At 38.9% G+C, this 23,545-nt stretch overlaps 1 protein-coding gene across 2 annotated transcripts in view; it reads left to right on the top strand.

Annotated features, from left to right (window-relative positions):
* The first annotated feature begins 1,551 nt into the window (after nt 1-1,551).
* Nucleotides 1,552-23,545, top strand: part of LOC110973838 (huntingtin-like) — a 39,052-nt gene continuing 17,058 nt past the window's right edge. The window contains exons 1-35 of one of the 2 annotated variants that reach the window (XM_022224982.2): nt 1,552-1,748; nt 4,072-4,155; nt 5,171-5,291; nt 5,441-5,500; nt 5,861-6,007; nt 6,740-6,811; nt 7,297-7,438; nt 8,721-8,902; nt 9,577-9,778; nt 10,355-10,852; nt 11,162-11,380; nt 11,531-11,698; nt 12,620-12,714; nt 12,979-13,118; nt 13,416-13,476; nt 14,764-14,864; nt 15,013-15,136; nt 15,235-15,375; nt 15,943-16,091; nt 17,133-17,293; nt 17,626-17,834; nt 18,110-18,236; nt 18,603-18,721; nt 19,021-19,128; nt 19,215-19,292; nt 19,433-19,653; nt 20,295-20,364; nt 20,485-20,646; nt 20,962-21,017; nt 21,496-21,644; nt 21,825-21,961; nt 22,064-22,180; nt 22,314-22,436; nt 22,559-22,770; nt 22,945-23,087. In XM_022224982.2, coding sequence (XP_022080674.2) covers nt 1,663-1,748; nt 4,072-4,155; nt 5,171-5,291; nt 5,441-5,500; nt 5,861-6,007; nt 6,740-6,811; nt 7,297-7,438; nt 8,721-8,902; nt 9,577-9,778; nt 10,355-10,852; nt 11,162-11,380; nt 11,531-11,698; nt 12,620-12,714; nt 12,979-13,118; nt 13,416-13,476; nt 14,764-14,864; nt 15,013-15,136; nt 15,235-15,375; nt 15,943-16,091; nt 17,133-17,293; nt 17,626-17,834; nt 18,110-18,236; nt 18,603-18,721; nt 19,021-19,128; nt 19,215-19,292; nt 19,433-19,653; nt 20,295-20,364; nt 20,485-20,646; nt 20,962-21,017; nt 21,496-21,644; nt 21,825-21,961; nt 22,064-22,180; nt 22,314-22,436; nt 22,559-22,770; nt 22,945-23,087 — 4,984 coding nt within the window. In that variant the 5' untranslated portion in view covers nt 1,552-1,662. Of the gene's footprint in view, nt 1,749-4,071; nt 4,156-5,167; nt 5,292-5,440; nt 5,501-5,860; nt 6,008-6,739; nt 6,812-7,296; nt 7,439-8,720; nt 8,903-9,576; nt 9,779-10,354; nt 10,853-11,161; nt 11,381-11,530; nt 11,699-12,619; nt 12,715-12,978; nt 13,119-13,415; nt 13,477-14,763; nt 14,865-15,012; nt 15,137-15,234; nt 15,376-15,942; nt 16,092-17,132; nt 17,294-17,625; nt 17,835-18,109; nt 18,237-18,602; nt 18,722-19,020; nt 19,129-19,214; nt 19,293-19,432; nt 19,654-20,294; nt 20,365-20,484; nt 20,647-20,961; nt 21,018-21,495; nt 21,645-21,824; nt 21,962-22,063; nt 22,181-22,313; nt 22,437-22,558; nt 22,771-22,944; nt 23,088-23,545 lie in introns of both variants that reach the window. The other variant, XM_022224981.2, reaches the window with a different exon arrangement.

Below are 23,545 nucleotides of genomic sequence, written 5' to 3'. Positions count from 1 at the left end.
GCCCCTTGGCCTCGTGCCGTCGCTTTGTGCTGTCGCCGTCGCCTCATTACTGGTAGAAATAGGGGGCACCATTAGAGACAGAGTTAAGTTCAATTTTCATTTTTCGTGATCAACTCTTGTAGGCCCTTTGGGTGCATTCCACCAAATCGTTGGATTCCTGGGCGAGAGCTCATTAATATTTTATGATCCCCGGGGCTTTCACAATAAGACATGCCATAATCAGGAGGGATCATAGAATCATTTCTATAAATCCCGAATTTGGGACTGATTGTTTCCACTTCGGGTATTTCTTTCACAAAAAGCCCCAAATTGCGTACCTATTTTGGAAGTGGGCGGCTACATTCAGAGTGCAGAGTTTTACTGCTCTTTGGGGATATCATGGGGGAGAGGTGATTAAAAAAATCAGGTGGCTATAACCCCCATAAAATGGAAACGATCTTCAGGCCGTAGTCTTGAATTTCCAGTGAAAATCACGCGGCGCTATTTCGGTTTGATTTTGCACTGTTTTCTATGGGCGCGCGTATTTGATGTAGTGCAACCATTCATCTCCATTATAAAGACTGAACAGGTTATCGCCCATTGCGTGTGTACAAAATGTTCGGCCGTACAATGGCGGTGCGCTGCGTTTGAGGAAGGTAATGTGATGCTGTATGGTGCGCATTTAGTCAAACTTGATTGTGGAGAAAAACATTCTAATGCAAGAGTACCATTTCTCGACTTAACAGACCATTTTCTTATTAGATAACCCACTCAAAACTAATAAAAATTAATTTATATAACGGGTTTTGCCCTTACCCAACGTATGTATTAACCCTAACAGTCCTCAGTCCTCCAACAGGTGAAGGATTGAGGACTGTTAGGGTTAATAAACACTGTATGCTTAGGGCTTGTCCAAGAGCTTGCTAAAAAAAAAAAGTCACAAGCTTACTTGGGTAGGACTCGAACCCACGACCTCCTGCTTATTAGTGCAGACTCGACCACCGAGCTTGCCGAGGTCGGTTGGCCGGTCCGAGTCAGGTGAAGTAGCGGGTACCGCGAACTATTTTCAAGATATTTTTTTATTAATATATACGTTGGGTAAGGGCGAAACCTGTTATAATTAACATCTCCCAACGCAATCTACGACGACACGACGCGACATCCAACGGCACGATACGACGCGTCGCGACGGCACTAGACGGAACGGCACGACGCGACATCATCAACACGATGGCGAGACGCCACGACGGCACGACGCGACGGCAAGACGGCACGACACAAAGTATTAAACACAGCATAAAAGTAATGTTTCTAGAGGCGACGCCACAACGCGACGGGACGACGCGACGCAATTTTCACGGCTATAGAACACCATATAAATTTCGCCACTTCCATCGCCCGTCGCGTTGCACCATTGCACGACGCGACGCGTCGTGTGCGTACAAACATAGTTGCGTCGCCTGGAGGGAGGCTGGAGAGAGAGAGAAACGTGTGTCGTAAACAGTACACCATACTTCGAATACGGTTAAGTTATGCACGACATTTACATATAGAACTCCATCGTGCTGACTTGACTGAACTTGTGGTGGCGCATTCCAATTTCCAGTTCCATCATGGCTGATCCTCCGATGGCGTTTGTGTTTGGGACAACTTATTACTATTAGATTCGTATTACATTGTGTAATGGCAAATGTTGATAAGCTGGCAAGGGCCTTCGATGCGTTGAAAACACATCAGCAAGGAGGCACCAGCGACGAAAGTGGCCTACGGTGGGTGTTTATGTCGGTAATTCAGCCTTACCATGCTAACCTTTATCGCCCCTGGGTGGGCCTAGGTATAGGCCTACGTACATGGCCTAGACCCGTAAACAGAGCCCGACGAATACTCCTCCATCTTATACTGGGCCCTGTTCCGATTCATATGGATTTCTTTCGAAAAATGTGTCCTGGATATCTGGGGGCATAACTCAACATCCACTTGATTTTATGAGCTGAAATTGCACCGGTATGTTCACTACTTACGGTGTAGGTAAACCATCCGCTAGGTTGCTTATTGCCTCTTCCTCGTTTGGAGAAAAAATGTATTCTTGTTTTGCCGTTTTCCCACTCCGTACGAACGTTGGCCTGACTTGTACATTATACAGACTCCTTTGTATGGGTAAGTAATGGTACCCTACACGAGAGCCTGTCTAGTTTGCACCCAGACTTCAGCACCTATGAATCTCGTTCAGATCTGCGAGAGTACCTGTTGATCTAAGTAGGCCTACAAGTAGAAAATTACGGCTGTTTTGTGTCGCATCTAATACACAACACCCTTGGCTGGTTCCCTGTCCAGTCGCACACTGCTTGCGGCAAATCATTGGTAGCGCAGCTCGCTCTCTGTAATGTGACACAAAATTGACGAAAAAGCCGTCAGTTTTGTGCAAGTGCGGCAAACTTCGTCCGGAGTGAGAAAATGGCAAAAAAGGCAACATTTTTTCCTCAAATGAGGAAAAGGGGAGTTTTCTACAATCAACAACCTAGCGGATGGTTTACACCGTAAGTAGGGAACATACATATTTACATATTATTATATATACATATTTCAGCTCATAAAATCAAGCGGATGTTTAGTTATCCCCCCGGATGTCCCGGATTACTTTTTCGAAAGAAATTCCTATAAATCGGAAAAGGGTCCAATATACAACGGAGGAATATTCGTCGGGCCCTGTTTACGGGTCTACCATGGGCCCTGGCCGACTCACTCCTTACCGACTCGCCCTAGCTCTGCTGAGTGGAGCATTAGTATTCCTCTTTTTCGATTTTGAACGGGATCATTCAAAAGTGGCAATTTTTGCCAAACGTAAGCATTCCAAATAAGAGGAAAGACGGAGCAAAGAGATGGTTTTGATCCCGGCTCTGTGACCAGTGACTCATGTGACTTTTAACTAACATACATGTACATGCCTCTTTATTTATTTATACCATCTGCCTTTTATTTTCCGAAATGTCAAATTCTGTATTGGTAAGCTGATAAAAAACTTTGGGGTTTTAACATTTTTGTAATATACAGGTCAGGAAAACTCTAAATGGGCTTGTAAAATATCCATTCAACTAGCCCAATGGGCTAGCCAGGAAAAAAAGTTAGCGCAAGGCCTGCTAAGACTGGCCAACAAAATATTCACTACTGCTTGAAAGCTTGGTGCATTAGGAACCATTTCATCACAGGAAGTGATAGTGAAATCCAATAAAATATGCTTTTGTACAAAAGCCATAATAAAAATAATTCAAACAAAACACAAGATCTTCTAAACAACCGGGCTATTTATTCCCAAAGTAACTCCAGAAAAAAGAGCTCATTAAGGGCAATGACTGCACATAATTGAGGGCACACAGCGTAATGCAAGCAACTGCGCAAGCATTTAATTTGATGTCATGAGATCATACCGAGCACCAACAAAGGCATGAGTATTCAATTTCCTATACCTCAGTGTCACAGAGTGATATTAAATCGGAATTACTCTTAAAATTTATAATACCGTACATGTACAATCTTGGCCCTATTTGTTGCAAAGATAAAAGTCATTCCAGCCTAAAAGGGACAACTTCATCAAACTCTGTCCATGCTCTCTGACGGCATTTTTTTTTAATTCTCCCATTGATTGTGTAAAAATTTGTTTCTCCACCCAATTTTGGCCAGATAAACAACCATGCTATACCATACCTGTGTGTTGTTTAGCCTTGGTATACAGGTACGTGTACATGTACCGGTACCATATACTCATCAGTGCATATTAAAACTGTATACACGTACCATGGTACACATGTAATGTTACTGAATTAGGCCAATTTTGGGGGGGCTCGTCAATTTCATCATAGTGCTAATCAAATGACAGTATGATCAGCAAATTTGCTAATAAATTTTATATTCTTATTTCCATCACTGGACCTGGGCTACAGAGTCCTTGCTCTATTTTTGAGGACACTCTCCTATCATAATGTTAGTATGAGTGAACTTGCCCCTCAACCATGTGAACTGCTAAAATGAGCAACAAGTTCACATTGTATCTTGATGTCTGCAAAAAAATTTATTTGGCATCATTTCACTTTACAGGAAAAAAGATGGCACTCTCAATAAGAAAGAAAGAATATCTCACTGTTCTACCATTGCTGATGGAATTTGCTCTTCATCATTCAGGTTGGTGAAATCTTGATAATACATGTACACCGTATGTCGAAGATGAAAACCAGATTTGTGTGTATTGAACAGTGATGTAATCAAATCATACTGGTAAATCGTATTTGTTTCATTTAGCATTTGATTGAACTTTTACCTTTATGAACTCTGCTACCGTACTTCCATGGACCTAGTGCCCTGAAGTGCGATTGCAGATATGAGGTGCTCTAGGAGTGTTCTTTATTAGTATTAATGATGTGCTCTATGAGTGTTCTTTATTATTATGATGCCACACCTGCATACGGCTTCTAAGGCTAGTCAGTGGATTTCTTGAAATTTATAGGTTTTTAATGAACTTAACTTTTTCGTAGAAGTAAATCAAGGTTAAGGTTTTTAAGGTTTTTAAATATGTGATTCTGCAAAATATTTGGACATGTTGGAATTAAATACTGTAGGAGACGGGTTTCTTTTTCCAAATATTACAAAACCCCAAAATTTACCTCCACTTGACTTCAATATGACTTTGAACCCTGAAAATGGGAAAGAATGCAATGCGACTTTACTCTCATTTTGTTGTGACAGGTCACAAATAATGTACATGCTTCCTGGATTCCTCAATTACTGTACATTTACATGTAGCAAAAGCACATGTGTGCATTTGGAGTCAAGTTGGCCTTGTGCGTCTTTCCTTTCCTGCAACCTCTACAGTCTGGGTTTGATTCTTGGCTTTGGTCGTATGATTTGGTCTTTAGTGCCTTCCTGAATCCGTGAGTTTTACCCAAAAAATTCCTCGGGGGGTTTCTGAAACTCTAAAATTGTGACTGCTTCTCATTGTTTCCTCTGTGTATATGTAGGTTTCTTCATGCTTGCAACAGTGAAGAGTACTTTAGAGGAATCCTTTACATGTACATGTACCAGAAATAATAAGTGAAGATTAAACATTTGATGCATGCCCACGCACTGAAAACGTATAGGTACCGTACATGTGTACATACATTAAAGGAGATTTCTTTGTTGTGACACTTTCCACCAGCAGAGCTGTGGCTGATTTTCCAAAGTTTTTGGGTATTGCCATGGAGCTGTTTTTTGCTGCCTGTGATGATGAAGATTCTGATGTTAGATTGAAGGCTGATGAGTGTTTGAACAAGTGTATTAAGGTAACAAGAACTTTGTAACAGCTCTTAAGATTTTAGCAATCCGTAGTAAAATATGGTGAACACTGTAATAGCAAAACTTGGTTTTCGTCATGCAAAATATCAACCGTCACATGTACTGGTTGTCGTAATTATTTTTGTACTTCCATCAGGTATCCATGGATGGTAACTTAGGGCGTGTGCAATTGGAGCTGTACAAAGAAATCAAAAAGGTAAATCAAACATTCAAGCATTAGTTACGGCATAAAACTACGGCATGTTGTATTTTGTTCTTCCACTTGTGTACATCTTGAGAGCTTAATCATTAATCAGTTGTGAATGGTTTTATTCCACAAGGAATTTGTCCCTGGCAGTCTCACATATTATTCTTTAGGCTAAAAATATTAATTTTGCGATCTAAATTGCCAATCAATAATTTGAGCATGTGTACAGTATGTTAAGTATGTTTTTCAACAAACATTTTACCAGTTTATATTTGGATGACTGCAAATGATGGAAAAAAACCTTAAAGCACTTTTGAAATGTACAGTTTTTACAAGATGTGTATTGATAGTTTGATGTGATTCATATAGAATGGGCCATCCCGTTGCCTTCGTGCTGCCTTGTGGCGATTTGCATCCTTAGCACATCTTATTCGACCACAGAAATGTCGCCCCTATGTCATCAATCTACTTCCATGTATTCCAAAGATCTCCAGACGACAGGATGATGCAATACAGGTACATATTGAAGAAAATCAACACAGCATTTATGGAAATCCTTAGTATTCATGAATATAAATCCATCAATGTTTCATTTTCATGAGATTTGTAAAATTACTAGGGGAAATAGAAATATTCTCAGTTGTTTTGAGACAAAAAAACTGGAGATAAACGTCGGCCTGATGAGCCAATATGAGATCAGACCTGCCTTTTTATGTATTAATTAAGCCCCTGAAAATATATGTGTTCATTTTACTTATTGTTTCTCCTTTCATTTTCCCTTGTATTTACTGAGTATGTGGTATAAACCTACGTGTAGTTCACTTTTTACATTTTTACATTGTAATCTTTTTTTTTATTTTGCGATCATACCGGTAGCCTGTATTTTTTAAATGTGATTTTCATGTATCAACTTTATACTGAACTTTTTTTTATAAAATCTTCCTGTTGTAAACTTGAATGCCTTCAGCCTTGGGCTGCTTTTAATTCACCTTTACTACGTAATATTGGCAATTATACACAGGGACTTCAGTGACAGAGGTGACCAGGAAATGTAGGGTAGTAGGGAACTTAATGCAAGTTAAAGGATAGGAAGAGGAAACAACAAGGTATAGGAACTGTTGAAGGAGGGGAATTAATTACATTCACTAAAATACGATGTTCTGATTTGTTGGCTCTAGTCTAACTTTGATGTCAATTCGTTTTTGTTTCTCCATTCAAACTGATCATTTCATAACTTTTATATTTCAGGAGTCACTCACCAACTTCATGCAAAAGGTCCTGCCAATTTTGGGCTCCTTCCTTACTGATACAGAAGTCAAGGTACTCTGCTGTACATGTATCAACACTTGAAAACATACAGACACCTCTAAAAAAATCAAATGGCCCTTCCTTTTGAAACATGCCTGCCATTTATAAACTTCAGCTAATCATGCATCTGTAAAGGTTCCATTTTGTGTGACATAGGGCTCTTCTGTTATGGTCATTTACATGTATGCTTTCACACATTTCAGCCTTGGCCTTGGGTACATGTTTGTTGGAAAATTTGATATTTTTAGCCAAACCTTTTTCAAAAACGCTGCCTTTTTGTTTTGTTATTTAAGCAGCAATTATTCAAAGTGAAATCTCTAAGAAACTAAAATACATACATGTTTCATTTGTTCAAGGTCTTCTTATTTAACAAGAGTTCATTTTTTAGACTCACTTTAATGAGCTACACATGTATATATATCTCCGAAATCACTCATTCATTCTCCTGACAGTTTTTATGCTAATAAATCATTTTAACCTGAAATGTTTCCATATAGAACCTGACGAAGGTATTTTATCCAAATGTGAAACATCCTTCAGCGGCCACTCGACGTACAGCAGCTAGTTGCCTTACACTCGTTTGTTATCATGGGCGCAAACCGGCTGTATATTTCTCGATGCTTGTCAAGACATTACTCAGTGAGTTTCCAGGGCCGTTTTCCAATACTCAACTTCGTCTCTGTCTCAGGCTTCGTTCCCAAAACCAATCCCCGATTGTGGGCCTGACGTGTTTAAATTACATTGGAGTACTGTAATTTTGGCTCTCTTTCATCTTATTTGATGTTTTGTGGCACTATTAGACTGATTACTGCGCTTACAGCTTCGAAGTCAGCTAGTAAAAAAACAGTTGAAGCCTGAGACGGCCCAGAAAAAATATGTAGTGACAAAAATCAGAACAAAACATCTTATATGTGCATGTGCACATGAGAAGTACATGTAGATGAGATTACTTGAGTTACTAATTTTTAAAGTGATTTCTTTGGCATAATTGTGAGGGATACATATTTCTCGCCTTATGGGTCATCTATACCCCTTGGCACCCTGCCCCAGTTCTTCCTTTAGTCTGCCTATGGGTCCTCTATACCCTTAGCACCCATGTTTACCAATCCACACCCCCAACAGTACTGCCACACCTGAGTAAGTTTACCGCCACGCATCACCGAGCCAGCCTAATCCCTTCTCCAGAGTTCCCGCCTCCACGCATCATCGGACTAATCCCCTGTCTCTAGAATCCTCCACCAGACTACTTAAGCTCCACTCCCAGTCAGTATCCGGCATTCTCCTGATGACGAGCAGAGCATACTGCTCGAAACGTCGAGTACCACTGGTTCTTTTCAGAACCGCAAATACTCACAAAAGAGATACGTCCATGGTGCTACCGCAAACCTACTTTCTATTGTACTTTCTATAGGATACATATTTCCTTGTGCCAATGTACATGTACCACATTAACATTAACCCTTTTATGCTGAAGTCTTTCTTTGGGTTATTTGGTAAACACCTCAAAGAAGCACAGCTGTGTTGTGTTGTGCACTGCACCAACAGTCCCTCACAGGAATATCAGATTGCACTTTTGTGCTGCCCAACAACTGTGCTTCACCGTTTCATGTGCATAATTGTGCAGTAAACCAAATGCATTGAAGAGGACAGCACAAAAGACCCTTTTGTGCTGGCAATCTACTGTGTACACACCGAACCAGTGCATGTTTGAGTTCCATATAGAAAATACATGCTCACCAGTGACTGTGGGCATTTGTGCACATTTGTGCTGTAAAACTAAGGAAGGGTTAAGGCAAAGATACAGTTTTATATATGATACCTGAAGATAATTAGTGTTTTAAATTTCTTCTCTCACCTTTTATGCTTCAAATCGGTGTCTTTGTGCCTGTTAAATGTGAAAACTTTTGTTGTTTGTTTTAAGTGTTTGTCATCCCAGTGAAGGAAGATCGTAACATTCAGATGCTTCTTGGAGTTCTCTTGTGCTTCAGACATGTCATACCCCACCTTGCTTCTCACAAGGTCAAAGAACTTGGCTTAAAAGGCAGTTTTGGTGTCACAAAAAAAGAAGAGGAAGGAGGAGTCACTTCAGAGCAACTGCAACAGGTAGATATACATATATAGAGTGCACAGTTTATTTCAATGCATGTACAACTGTTGGAGAATGTGTACAGCAAAATTATAGATCAGCTGCAGCACTTCTGGATCATTTTAATTAAGTACAGCTGCTGCAGCACAAGTGCAGCAAACAATAGTAGAAGAGCTTTGTAGCAGGTCATGGTTAGTTTGTTGTACAACTGCCACAGCAGGTGTGTAGTGCACAGCATTTTAGTGGAACAGATGTAGTAGGCTGTCAGTAGAAGGTGCATTCTCAAGCATAACAACTTCAGTTGGTATGCAGGCGCTAGTCACAGTTAAACAACACAACTGCATCAAACATGAAGCTATACAGTCCAGTTCAATATCCATAAGTACAATGGGCAATAGATGGCTAGCTCATTCAAGTATAACAGCTGCAGCAGGTATGCGGTAGACAGCATAGCCTAGCATAAGACCTGAAGCAAGAAAGTGGTATATCGTACTTGTATAACGTAGTGTAATAGCTGTTATAGGTGGGCAGTAGTTCAGTAATGCGATATTTTGATCTGTCCTTAACTGTTATTGGGATCCCTTGAATAATTTTCCCGTTTACGGGTTGTCTTTTTCTTCTTATTTCATGTGATGTTGAATTATAGTTATCACACTAACATTTGTCTCGTTTATTGATTTCTTTTTTTCAGATTTATGAGTTCCTCCTCAACTGTACCCAACACACTGATCATAATGTTGTTACAGCTACTCTAGAGACCTTGCAACAATTGCTGCGAACCACTCCTCCACCATTACTTAAGATTTTGCTATGTAAAGGTGGCATTACTGCAACAACCATATTTGAAGAGGAGACAGGAAAAGCACCAGAGGATACCGATGATTCTGCTGTGGGTAGGTTACTTGACAACAAAATGCACTGACTGACAGACAGCAGTTTAGTAGGACATTTTATTGTACAGTGCACATACGGCTGTGTTGAACTATTTGTCTGGCCACAGTCTGAGTAGATCTACCCATGCCATACCAAGATAAGTTTGTAACATTACCAAGAAAACCCATGTGCTGCATGACAAAACAGGGAAGACATTTACAGTTTACAAATGAAACCACTACAGTAGTAATAGGGCCGATTTTTGGAAGTTTAACATTACCAGCCACACAATAGTCATACAGACCAAGCAGTATGGCACTGCAGTGATCCTTCCTTTTTACATACAAGCCTTACAAGCCTCCATCTTACAAGCCTCCATCGTACAAGCCTCCATCTTACAAGCCTCCATCTTACAAGCTTGCATGTTGCTCTGAAACAAGTGTTACTACCACAATTGTATGTTTGTATGGATCTCTGCATAAAGCTTTAATTATATTATAAATCGTTTTGTTAATAGCCCAGTTCAAGTACAAAATTCTCTTAAATATGGCAATATTTATGTTTGATTATTTAATTTGTTTTCAATATTTACATAGGAAGTCAAGCTCCAAGCCTTTTTGGTGATTCTGGTCTTGATGAAGAATCTGATTCACTAAGTTTAGCTACCAGTACTGCTGATATGCCGTCTTCAACAAGCACATCTGATACAGGCATAGACTCTGAATCAACCATCAGTATGCTTGCTAACTTAGCCAATGTTCCTCTTCTACCTGAAGAAACAGGTAACCTGGAACCTCTCATTGATGAGTCTGAGGTCCTACTGAATGATAACCAAGGTGAATACTCTAATGTTGACATTGGTGACATTGAAGAAGATTCTGTCATTCAGGATACCATGTCATATCTAGGAGACCAAATGAGACAGATGTTAGTTGACAGGTTGGACGTAGAGGTTGGACTGGATGCAAGGAGATTGGCTAGTTCTGATTTATTGAAGGCAGACGAGATGGATTTTCAAGATGATACAAGTAGAGAAGACTCATCAGTCAAAAGCTCACCAACTACAGAAGTCAAGATAAAACAAGGAGATATTGGTAAATACATTTAAAGATTTTTAGAGGTACCTTGATAAAAAATACAAAATTTGATACAAGTACCTGTACCAGCAACTCTTTCAGTCAACATTTCTGTGTATTTTGTTTGTTTTTTCATTCATATTCTGTTAAACAGGGCTGGTGTAATGCGTACACAGAATTGTGTACACCTGAACATGTCTACTAGGTATAACAGAGTTTGTATTAGCACATTTTTCTACGATTTGTCAAGTAAAAAAAGGTAATTTCATGATTAGGTTTTATAAGAAGTCTCTTGTAAATTTATTTTTATTGAATCACTCTTTACAGGTCACTACACTGATGATGACTATCCCGTTACTCACTGTGTCCGACTCCTAAGCTCAACATACCTTCTGACAGGATATAGTGGGGGCGTTATGCCAGATAGACATGTGAGGATTAGTGTCAAGGCTCTTGCATTGAGTTGTGTAGGACTTATGGTTGGCATGCATCCTAGAATCTTCTTTGCAAAGCTCTTCAACTCAGATGCTTCAGAAACTGCAGAAGGTTTGTCCATGTTTTATTTGAGAAATTTGATTTTACTGCTTAAAAAAAGAAGATATCTCGAGCTCTGTTCTCAGACTTATTGATTTAGAGGTTCTTTATTTATTGGTTGGTGCTTGTAAGCTTGCCATAATTGTTTATTCAATTTTCTAGAAGATCAGTTGATTCGTGATATCTTACTGTACATGAGTCATAATGACCATCAACTTCGTGGCCAAACTACACTGATAATTGGAAACCTGATCAGAGCATCACTTGTTGAATCTGCCTATGACTTCACCAGGTGGTGCTGGGACACATGCCAAGATTACTTATTTACAGGTAAGGCCTTAAATGTACATGAATCCTAGCAAGTACGTGTACTCAGTGCTCTTGTTGAATTCCAACATTTTTGTTGATAGAGTAAAGCATAATTTGAACAATAGCTTGTAGTGTCCTATGCGTGTGGTAAAATTGCATGCACAAATACATGTACAGTACACATTTGCTTCAACCGCATTTTCACTTGAATGACTATACATATCTCAACTCAAGGACTGAATTGCTAGATTGAATTAACTAACATGCAAAAATCCATGGATCTAATCATTTGTTGACAAATGAGTCTCCTTGTAAATTTGTAAATTCTGAAGAACTGAGACCCATCAACATGGCTGTGTTCAAACAGCATTTTAGCTAAAACTGTCAGAGTTAAAATGGTTTCTCACCATAGGGGGTTCGTAGTAACATTAAAACAAATGCTACAGTTGCTGTACATTTGATTCAACTATCAACAAAAGAAATTGGAGGAGATGGATGCATGAAAATGCGAACCATGAACTTAAAAAATCATGGTACGGTATATGTACCAGTACATAACCCATGTGCGCCAATAGTACATTGTACGTCACACTGCTTTGGTTTGCCTGCTGGACTACCATGCTTGTTTACGAATGAAAGTGCAAAACAGAAAGCCTGTTACGTAACTCGGGGTACACTTACATGTAACCAACTAAAACAGGAAGCGTTTTACCTTAAACTATTCAGACACTATACGTAATTTGAAAATCATTTCAGTTTAGCACTAAACCCACCCCCAAGGTGGTATGATTTTAACATCAAACCTAAACTTATTCGGTGAAACTTACAAAACATTCAGACACCAGTTTAGCAGAAAAGTTACACTGAAGTGAGTCCAACTACTGTTATAAAAGAATTTATATTGGTGTCTGAGTGTACTATATGATGTATTACATTTTGCAGATCCAATGAGTTTAGACTACTTAGTCTCCTTACTGTCAACATCACTTAAAGATGAATCATCTGTCACATTGAGGAGTGCTTGCCAAGCCATCAAGGTGAAACTAAGAAAACATGAGTATGAGCCTGAAGGTGTATGAACATACAGTAGTGTTGAGTGAATATTGAATGTATTCTCAACTTTGAATAATATTGGCTTACGTACAGTAGTCAATCCCTGTAATGCTGAAACTCAAGCAAGGACTTTCAGAATATGAAGTTGAGAATTTTTTACTTCAAAATGTAGTAACAGCTGAAATGTGTAGTCACGTGTTTTGTTTGGTGTTGTTGTTTTTTTTTTTTTTGCTATTTCAAACTTGAAGCTTTGCCTGTTGGATCTCTGCAAGAGTCGCCATGGCATCCTTGGTCTTCAGTTGACCCATGACCTTTTGGAACTCAAGAAGTGTTCCTATTGGCTTGTACAAGTTGAACTACTTGATCTCCTTAGTGGAATAAACTTTAAGTAAGTTTTAGAGTAAAATGGCAAAAGGAAACCTTTTTTATAGCAATGGTACATGCAATTGAATTGGATTACTTAGTGTAAAAGTTAGTTGTCAAAAAGTCAATTCATATTTGGTATTATAGACACAGATTACATTTATATCTACCAACTAGGTTTCAGGACAGTCAATTTTTGCATTGTGTGTAGGATTTGTGATATGGCGATGACATGAGGTCATCAAAACTTGTATACTTACCAAGATCAGTAGATTTAGCACACTTGATGTTGCTTTTAATGATGCTTTTTATTTATCAACAGACTGATGCAGTTTTTGGAGAACAAACAAAGACAGTCAACGCACCACAGTTATTTAACCAAGGTACATATATATATAATAAAAATTATAGTACTGAATGCGAGGGAGCATTTTCATGTTCATTGCTCCCATTATCAAAACAAAACAGTGAGCTTGTAACTTAAAGTTCACATTGAAAAAACTACTACAGAGCTGACTTTTCAAGGATTTTTTGGTTTCCATAAAAAATGCTTTTAGCAATGGAGTGAATGTGTTATAATGGAGCCTTTGTAGCATGAGGACATGTGGAGTCTTTGGCCATCCAGAACTAATGCACTTTGCATAAAAGTTATATTGAAATTCAGTGAACCTTTTGAGAGTAGATTTCTTGATGTGTACATGTATTGTGTTAAAACTTCAGATTATGCTATATGGTGGAGATGCGTGATGCAGTGTCTAAAGTGGGCACAACCATTGCATTGGTTACATATGGTGCTGTACAGATATAATGCTCAAACAAGTTTGATCCTTCTTAGGAATCTACTGTATGTGATGCCATGACATAAAGTGGGTTGTTATAAATATCCTCAAGCACCAAGACCCTTGGGACAAGTGGATACTAAACATTGTAGGCCCTGATTTGGTTGGAGAGTTGTGTTTTGTAGGGCTTAAACGTAAATCTAGGGGGTTAAGGGGGTTTCAAAAGTGTTCTTGTATGGTTCACCAGTTGTAAATTGCTCCTGTCCAGACTTAATTACCTTCTTGCTAAAACACCACATCAGCCACTTCGCTGAATATAAGCACAGATTCCAGTTAACCTTCCAGCCAGTTGTGGGTCTTGATGATAAAGGGAATAAATATGTGCTTTAAGACCAGCTCAGGAGAATGGATTCAACTAATGCTGGAGCCACATCAACGTTCATTCTCTTGAGCAGGGTCTTGAACATACCATTCATAAATGGTATTTTATTCAGAGAGTCAAATGAAAGTCAAACATATAATAGATTTCCAACGATTTTATTCTAAAACTTTAGTTTCATTTTCTCGAACACCCCCGTCCATTTTATGGTGTATTCCTTTTGAAAGTTGTCCAATAGAATCCCCTTCAATGAACTTGGGGCGAGGGGTGCATTGCATGCATACAGACTCCTGACTAGTGAGACCCAATGAAACTGTATCGTATTCATATGCCAGTGCATAATTTACACAGCAGGAATTATCACTTCTCAGCGGGCATTATCAAATGTTAATATACAGTCACATGACACATTTTGATCAATAGGAATAGAAAAACTGTCCCAGGTATTTATGAGTAGTCAATAAACCTTCGATTTTTTAGTGTGGTATAAACTAAGTTTATTCTTTCTGCAGCTGAACAGTGCTCAAGATTCTGTCCTGAATGATATAGTACTGAAGTTCCTTGGCAGTCATGATGTACGTGTCAGGCATGCAGCAGCTGAAGCAATTGTAAAGTAAGAACACTGCTATTATACAATATTGACCTTCAATTATATTTTCCTGTCCATAGGCACAAATTAAGTCAAAAAATTAAGGGTCAGTTTAAGGACCAGTTTGAAGTGAACTTTATGTTCACTTAGCTTTTCTGATATCTCCTTAAAGGATGGTTCCTAAGCTGTTCTACCCTGTGGACTATCCCCACCAGGATCCATTGTCAGCATTAGCCAAAGACCAAATTTCTAAGTATGTTGATCCAGTGATAGGAGATGCAGTGCAGTATTCTCAGGTAAGAGCAGCAGTGCGAACTTTCTGTCCAGATAATTAAAAAGTGTGGTTCCAAGCAGAAGAAATTCTAACATGTTCTATCTGACATTGTCTATCTAGGCTCAAACGACTGCTATGAGTGAAATTGTTATCTTCAAGAGTGGTCCAGAGGGTGGAAGAGCCACTATTGATTCTGCATTGTCAAGAGTTGTTGACGTAATAGTCAAGGCTATGAATGCTTGTTCCTCAAAATACATCAAGGTAGGTTAATGGAGAAAATGGGCCAATGTGTAAGCATCACTTCCCATGTATGTGCCCTGTGTAATACCCCCCCACCAGGCTGTTGAGCTATACAAGTGAATGCACTGTGCTTACTTGAACGCTGTACATTCCACCAGAAACTTGTTACTCCTGATGATCAGCACACCCAGTGCCCCCAATATTACCTCAGCATGCCAAATGACCCCAACAAATAGATTTTGTTGCTGTGTCCAAGTACATGTACACTATTTTGTTACCTCTGTAAAAAAAATTTAAGTAAAATGTCATTCACATCTTGAAGGTACCAATGAATGGTATGGGCATGTTTTGTGCTCATGACTGCTTATACAGTTTCAAAGGATTTGGGCTAGGAGTTGCTAATCCTTGTAAGCATATCAGCAGGTTAACTTATTCCCAAGGTGCTATTGAACTATTGATAAAAAGTATCATAATGCAAATAATACGTCTAAAATACAATTACCTGTAGTCTTATTTAAAGTAGTCTAAAGTTGAGCCTACTCTTTGTTCCCTTCATGTTTAAATATAACATTTTGGGTTCTATATCAGTTTGGATGTTGCCATGCCTTGTGTCAGCTGTCTATGACGTATTCAGTCATAGCCCATCCGAGTGCCTGGAATTGCGCAATGTGTCAATCGCCACTGGTGAAGGATAATTCTGTCAAATCTTCTGGTCGGCACAGAACTGCTGCAGGAAGGTAAAAAAAGATATATATTTATATATACAGTCATTGGAAAAATAAGTAACACAAAGTGAAGCCGTACTATGTGGAACGTAAAGCTCTGTGGGATAAATATATTTCACTTGGGACATAAAGAGCCCTCTATTGCCATCATAAGGTGTCAGGTTCTTTAATGGCAGACTTAGGTTGCATCCAAATCTGTCGTCTATGGCTAGGTCTAGGTCTTCACTCCATGGGGAACATGCAGAGATGTGCAGACAGTAGACCTACCTGTAGCTCTGAAAGCCCATTTCAGAAATGGTCATCAGCTTGTGTGAACCGTACCAACCTTCCAATATGTTTGGTATTTGCCCTGATTCAGAGGCCTGTCGGCAGCTACCTGTATTGGCATGTAAATGTACAAATGAATTTCTAGATGTGTGAAGTTCAATAAGTGCGCCTTCAGATCTTCATGTTGTAGGCTCCAGACCTGTCAATCGTATTCATTCCCGTTGTTAATTTCCTTTTGATAATAAACATCCGCTAATTAACATTACCAGCAATTTTTAATGTTTTTTCTATTTTTTCTCCTTTATTTCTTATCAGGGCCATTCCATGAGTGGTGATTAAATATTAATATTATTCTACCAAGTCACCTTATTAGGTATCATTAGAAATAAAAGAAAACTAAAATGAGCAGCATTTTAAGCTATTCAAGTTCAAGAATTGGGCCTAGACCCTGTAAAAATATGTTTTTCGATGTGTGTAAGAGTGCAACACACTGCAGACCCTGGTTTCTGAATATGGCAGCGAGGGACAGCATTGATGTGGGATCAGATCATGGAGTTTGAATGGTCTCTGAACAACTTGTCCATGTGTAATAGGAGACTTTGAGACACATGGTGGCAGCATACAAACTGGTCCGGAGTTGTGTGCGTGCTTAGAACTAACACACATGCCTAAAACTGCATGCGCATGCCCACGTCAACCAAACAGGGCTGTTGTATGTGCTGCCTTGAAGTCTGCCATTCCTCATATGATCCTCTTTGTATACAATGTTATGTACATTCCCCACAGCTTTGGAAGTCAAGGTGTTCCTGCTGGTCTTGAAGAGCTGTGTAATGGTTCTGGGTGTGGTCCTCTCCCTTTGATCCTTTCCAACTTGACATCATCTCTGTTATTGCTTGACCTCACTGCTCATCAAGATGCCCTTCATCTGGCAGGCAACATTCTCATTGGTGAGTCATAGTTACAGTTAATTAGACAAATGTCATATCCTGTTCTATAAACCTCAACTTAGTCTTTGTCAAGGAGTCCTGAGATTGCAAATTTCAAATTGCAGGCTGCTAATACCACAAACTGTACAAATACTTTTGTTCATTATGTCTATCGGGTATTGATTAACACCATAAAACTATATACATGTAAACCAAACCAGTACTTTCAGTGTTTAGGAGGAGGTTTGTTATCACATGTTGTCATACCTCATTGCGAGAGGTACTATTTGAGCAGACTGCTATTGTCTCCACGGGTTACAACTGATGTTTTGTACATGTGTTTTACCTTGTAGGGATTGCCTATCATTCTCTGAAGGTTATCACCCCTACCAAGCCGTCAGCCACAACCCAGTCAACTTCTGCTGAGGAGGAGAGTTGGGCTTGCCTTCAAAATAGACTGCTAGTACCTCTAGCTGCACAATTAATGCAGCATGTGGCAAGAGTGCTTTGTATTTGTGCACATGTAATTGAAGGAACACAGCCAGGCCCACCAAAATCTCAGGTAAAGTAGAAGTGACCAATCTGTTTCAAAATGCCTGTTCTGTGTATCATCAGCTTTGAGCTTGTAGTATAAAATCACATCAGTGATGTCCAAGCTGTGTCACATGATACTGTTGACAAAATTAAAGTAAACTGTAGTAGGAGAACTTTCATTTTTGTCAGTGGTACACTTTTGTCATCATCCTACAGCAACTGTATTTTACTTGACGTGCATTTTACTTGAAGCACATAGCTCCACTTAATTTACTCATTTGATGTTTGACCTTTACATGGCAGACGACACTCCCCTCATTACCTGCCGGCCCTTCACTAAGTCCCATTAAAAGGAGAGCTAAAGGAAAAGACAAGGACACCATGGACCAAGGAAGTATGTCACCAAACACACAAGCAAAATTACAAGCAGGTAATGACAGAGACAGTGGACCAAGGAAGCATGTCATTGAACACACAAACTATTACAAGCAGGTAATGACAGACGCTGGACCAAGAAAGCATGTCTCCAAATAGACAAACTATTACAAGCAGGTAATGACGGAGACAGTGGACCAAGGAAGCATGTCATTGAACACACAAAATTACAAGCAGGTAATGACAGACACTGGACCAAGAAAGCATGTCTCCAAATAGACAAACTATTACAAGCAGGTAATGACAGAGACAGTGGACCAAGAAAACATGTCATTGAACACACAATCATGACAAGCAGATTTCCCCTCTCCCAGACATGAATACAGTTTTATTCAAATCAACTTTAATTATATTTACTTAGACAAGGCTGAAACTGCAGAGGAAAAGAAGAGTCCTAAATCAACCTATGGTGCCTTCTATCAGCTACCTCATTATATGAAACTGTACGAGGTTATGAAGTCAGCATATAACAACTACAAGGTACTCTAATATTTGCACAAAGAGAAATTGCTTAGTAGATTCTTATGTCATGTCTGTTAACCCTCAGGTAGCAGGGGATAGATACATGTAGCTTACTCACACACCATATACGCCCACCCTCTTGCTTATCCTCATATTCTCCCATCAACATCTTGTACCATTTAGGGTTATATTTCAGGTGTTGGTTTATGCCGACATTATGAGATAGAACCTGAAGGAACACACCAGGGTGCATTTCCTGTTGTAATACCTTATTAGGCTTCCTCGTGATGCCCTCTCTTGATGATTTCCCGCTTCAGGTGACTCTCGATCTGTGTCGAGCTGACAAGTTTGCTGGTCTGTTGAAGACAAGTTTGGATAGTTTCTCACAGTTGCTGGAGATAGCAACCATGAATGAAGTTGGCAAGGTACAAATTAAACAACTCCCTGTTACCATGGAATTTGATTAGTACAATTAAGTTGCTCATTGATTGGTATTATGTTGCTCTTGCAGTATACAGAGGAACTTCTAAGCTATTTAAAAGCATGCTTCACCATTGAACCTACATCGACTGTCTTATGTGTAGAACAGGTACGTAAAAACAATACAAATGTAATTTCTTTTAAAGAAAGTTTGATCTTGAGTACAGTTATCATGAGCTCATGCTGTGACTGTGACAAGTATTAGTTTTTCTATTTAACAGAATAGGTTCTCGTTTTAATATTGTACAGCTACTGAAAGCTCTGTTCTTCACTAACATGGCTAGCTCCGCAGAGATTCCATCTTCCAACTTCCCAAACAAACCAGGCAAAGCATTTCGTTTGACATCAAATATGAAGCCTGGTATCTACCATGATTGCTTTGTCACACCCTTGACCCAGTATAACCAGTCACTAAACCAGCTTGGACCAAAGATGCGTGCTAATCCTGAGGCTGAAGGAGGAAGTGCTGGGTATGTTGGATAAGAAGAATAGGTTAACTTTATACTGCCCATCTAGTACCCTTTAAAATAATACTTTTCATTTAGTATCACAAAGAAATCAAGAATATCAAACGAACATAGTATTGCCAATCTAAACTAAACTTGATTGTTCATCCTGAGACTGAAGGATATCCTATTGGATATGTGGAGTGAAAGCGGCTGTTTAATCCAGTATTTCCTATCTACATGTAGCGCTGCAATTTGAGTCATACTTCATAGGCTACAGAATGAGGTGCATGTCAGTGGATGACAATCATTAGCTTTACATACAATGGACCACCTGAAACCCCATACTCAGTGTTAATAACAAGGCTGAGGAAACATGCACTTTGTTTATTGGAATAGAGTTAAAAGTCAGTTCATGTTACACAAGAAAACAAACACCTAAAATGATTTTATAACAGTTGTACTCTGGATAGTGTGGTTGTCATCGTCGTGACAAATCTGCTTCACAAGAAATATTAAGAAGCTATTTGAACAGTTTATTGTAGTTCTAGCAATCTTGTACCACCAACTGAGCATAAAAAAACTACTATACAGACTGCTCAGTGTGCAGTTTCTGGCATCATCAAGCATCATTGTAATGTAACTTTTCTGTTTTTGAATTGCAGGTTGTTTGGTTGGGTGAAGTCAAAGATTGACAAGAAAAGCTTGATGGGAAGGGTCAGCAATAAAGAGAAGGTTCATGCTCAAAATCCAATTCAGATAATTAAAACTGCCTCTAATGTATTTGATATAAAGCTATTTTTGTAAAAAAGTACTTACATGTGATATTAAAGAGAACTTATTTTGTTATTTCAGACCTCAGTGCACTCATATATCCGCCTGTTTGAACCGCTAGTCATTCGAGCTCTGAAGCAGTACACCATAACAAGCAGCATCCCCCTACAACAACAAGTCTTGCATTTGTTAGCGCAGCTTGTACAGTTGAGAGTCAACTACTGCTTGCTGGACTCGGACCAGGTTAGTGTCCATTTATGAACCATGAACATTCCAGAATACATCTTAATATCAAATGCTTCTAGCTGATGAAGCCGAAAATGAACTTTTTTAAGACTGAGCTAGATTGGCATCTCATAGCCCGAACAGTCTCAAATCCTCCAATTTCAATGATTTTACATACCCCCTATGCGGTTAGGGTTAATGACTTGTGAGTATTCCATAGAAAACATTACTTGGTACAGCTCACTGTGTTCCATTACTCAGTGATGCATCAAATTAACTGCAGTGTTGCTATGTGATTGTATATGTACTGCATATTTTACTTTTTTGTCACAGATCTTCATTGGCTTTGTTGTGAAACAGTTTGAATATGTTGAGGAAGGCCATGTCAAGTAAGTAAATATTATTCTTGTGTGAATAATATTCCCTATTTTTCTTTTACTCTGTTTTTGTCATTTCACGAAATCTGAAAACAAACTTTTAGTGCATCAGCACAATGTAGAATGTACCTTCTTTGTTGGGCTCACAATTTAATTGTACGTGTTGAAAACAAATCATTTGTCTTTGAGACCATGGTTCGTAAGACATAAATTTGTTGATTGTTGAATTTCTGCGTGGTTTGTGCACGTATCAACAAAGCAAAGAAAGCACAGCATACACAGTTTTTGAGTGAATTTTGTATTCAGGTTTCACGAGCATGAAATGAGCAGTTTGAATAAAGATATGTTGACAATCCCACATTGACAAGAATACTACAGTTGAAATTCAGGGATACATTGTATTTGATGTTTTGGTAGTCAACTTTTAACCGAGATATCAGTGTTGGTTTAACTTTATATTAATGCTGTTTACCTGCTTCGATGTATTCAGGGACTATGATACCCTTATACCTCACATCTTCCATTTCTTGGTGCTACTATCCTATGAGCGTTATCACAGCAAAGCAGTCATTGCAATGCCTAAGATTATACAACTCTGTGATGGTATTATGGCAAGTGGACAGCAGGCAACCACACATGGTAACTTTTTATTGACTTTTATAAACAAACTTTCTATGAACCAGAATTTTTCTGTTTAATTGGTTCAGAAAACAGAAATTTTGCTCATATGTATGAGATAATGATACTTTTATGTTGATGAGGTGAGTATATTATTTCTTTAATTAAAAGAACTTGTGAAACTTGTTGATATCATTACAGCTGTACCTGCATTGAAGCCACTGGTTCATGACTTGTATGTTCTACGTGGCTCTAGTAAATCTGACTCGGCAAGAGAGCTAGACACTCAGAGAGAAGTAGTTGAATCTATGCTGCAGAGACTCATTCACTTCCATCAGGTATGATATTATTTTTTAAAAAACGTTGAATCTACACTTCATTTGCCAGCCCTCATATACTTTTTGTCACACTCATAAAATACTTGTATCTGAGTTTTGCAGGCATTAGAGATGTTCATTCCTGTCCTGTTGCAAGCTCATCGAGATAGTGAAGACAAATGGAAAAGACTGTCACGACAAGTTGTGGACATGATCTTACCTCTGTTAGCAAGGCAACAGGTGAAAAGCTCAAAACAGAGACATAGCATCTTGATTTTCTGAACAGCATTTATGTGAGAATTATGTCAGAATTTTCAGCCTGTAGCATTCTACTGAGAAGAGGTTTGACAGTTATCTTGTTTCTCCCTTTTAGATTAATTTGGATTGTCAGGAAGCCCTGGACACTTTGCATCACCTGTTTGGAGTTGTTGCTCCCAGTGCTCTTAGACCTGTGGATATATTGCTCAAGTCGTTGTTACTTGTCCCTTACGAAACAGTAAGTGCATAGGATTCACAAAGTTCATTTATTCAGATTTTGTCAGAACATTACTGGCATGGCATATCATTTAGTATACTTGTTTGTTTACTTATTGAATTATTTTATTGTCTTATGTGTAGAACCATCCTACCCTGAAGCAACGCTGGTTGGGTATGGCCCTGGCAATTCTGAATGTTCTTATCTCCCAGTCTAAGGAAGAAACTATCCTGTCTAGGTTAAGAGAGCTTGGTCTAACAACAGACCTGTTTGTCTGTCCACTGGAAGATGAAAGAAGCCGAGAAGAAGACATTGTCAACGCAAATGTTTTACCTGCAGAAGATGTCCTTGCAAGGTGTGAACAATGGCATGCTCAAATTAAATTCAATATTCAGTATTTGAGTAATGTGTGTGAAGAGATGTAGCTGTGAACAAAATACAGATAGCATGATAATATTCAGGGACAACCAAAAATATATTGTAAAGGCCTTTTTCGTATATATCCTTATATTTCTGCTACAACTTTCAGATTTTTAATGCAAGTAATAGGACTTACCATCAGCAGAGGCATCCAGAACCTAGCAGGATCAATGCAAGAAAGTCAGAACGGGGCCTTCATCTACCAGGAACTCTCACACCTATTGCTGTACATAACACACATGTTCAAATCAGGTATATTGTCAACAAACTGGGATGTGGGATGGCATAGTTTTCCTGGACCCATTTCCTTGTACAGTTCTTGATTTCACAATGTTTTGAGTACAAAGTAAAGTACCATTTCTTTCAGAATGTGCAAATTAAAACTCCCAACTTGACATATAATTGAAGTCAGATTAACGTCACCTGCCTTACTCTTGTTAATGATGACTGCATTCTGGGATAATGATAAGTTGTCTGGTATTGTTATGTCTAAGAATATAACAGTCCAAATAGTCATTGTATTGGATTCTAAATTAGTTATATTGAAATTTCATTACAGAAAACATCTCACCTCAGTTTACCTACATTTGCATATCAGTGCGCATGTGCGTCAAAACTCGTTGAAAGAGGTCGCCCAAGCCACACCCTCCGTGCTCACTGCATGACCCCTCATAAAAGGCTGCGTAGAACTAAGACTCGTCCTAGTTTTT

The sequence above is a fragment of the Acanthaster planci genome, linkage group LG13 (assembly GCF_054643075.1).
Source record: "Acanthaster planci isolate LZ-2023a linkage group LG13, COTS_SCS, whole genome shotgun sequence".
NCBI lineage: Eukaryota > Metazoa > Echinodermata > Asteroidea > Valvatida > Acanthasteridae > Acanthaster > Acanthaster planci.
The sequence above is the reverse complement of the archived record's forward strand: the minus strand, read 5'-3'. Positions and strand labels throughout refer to the sequence as shown.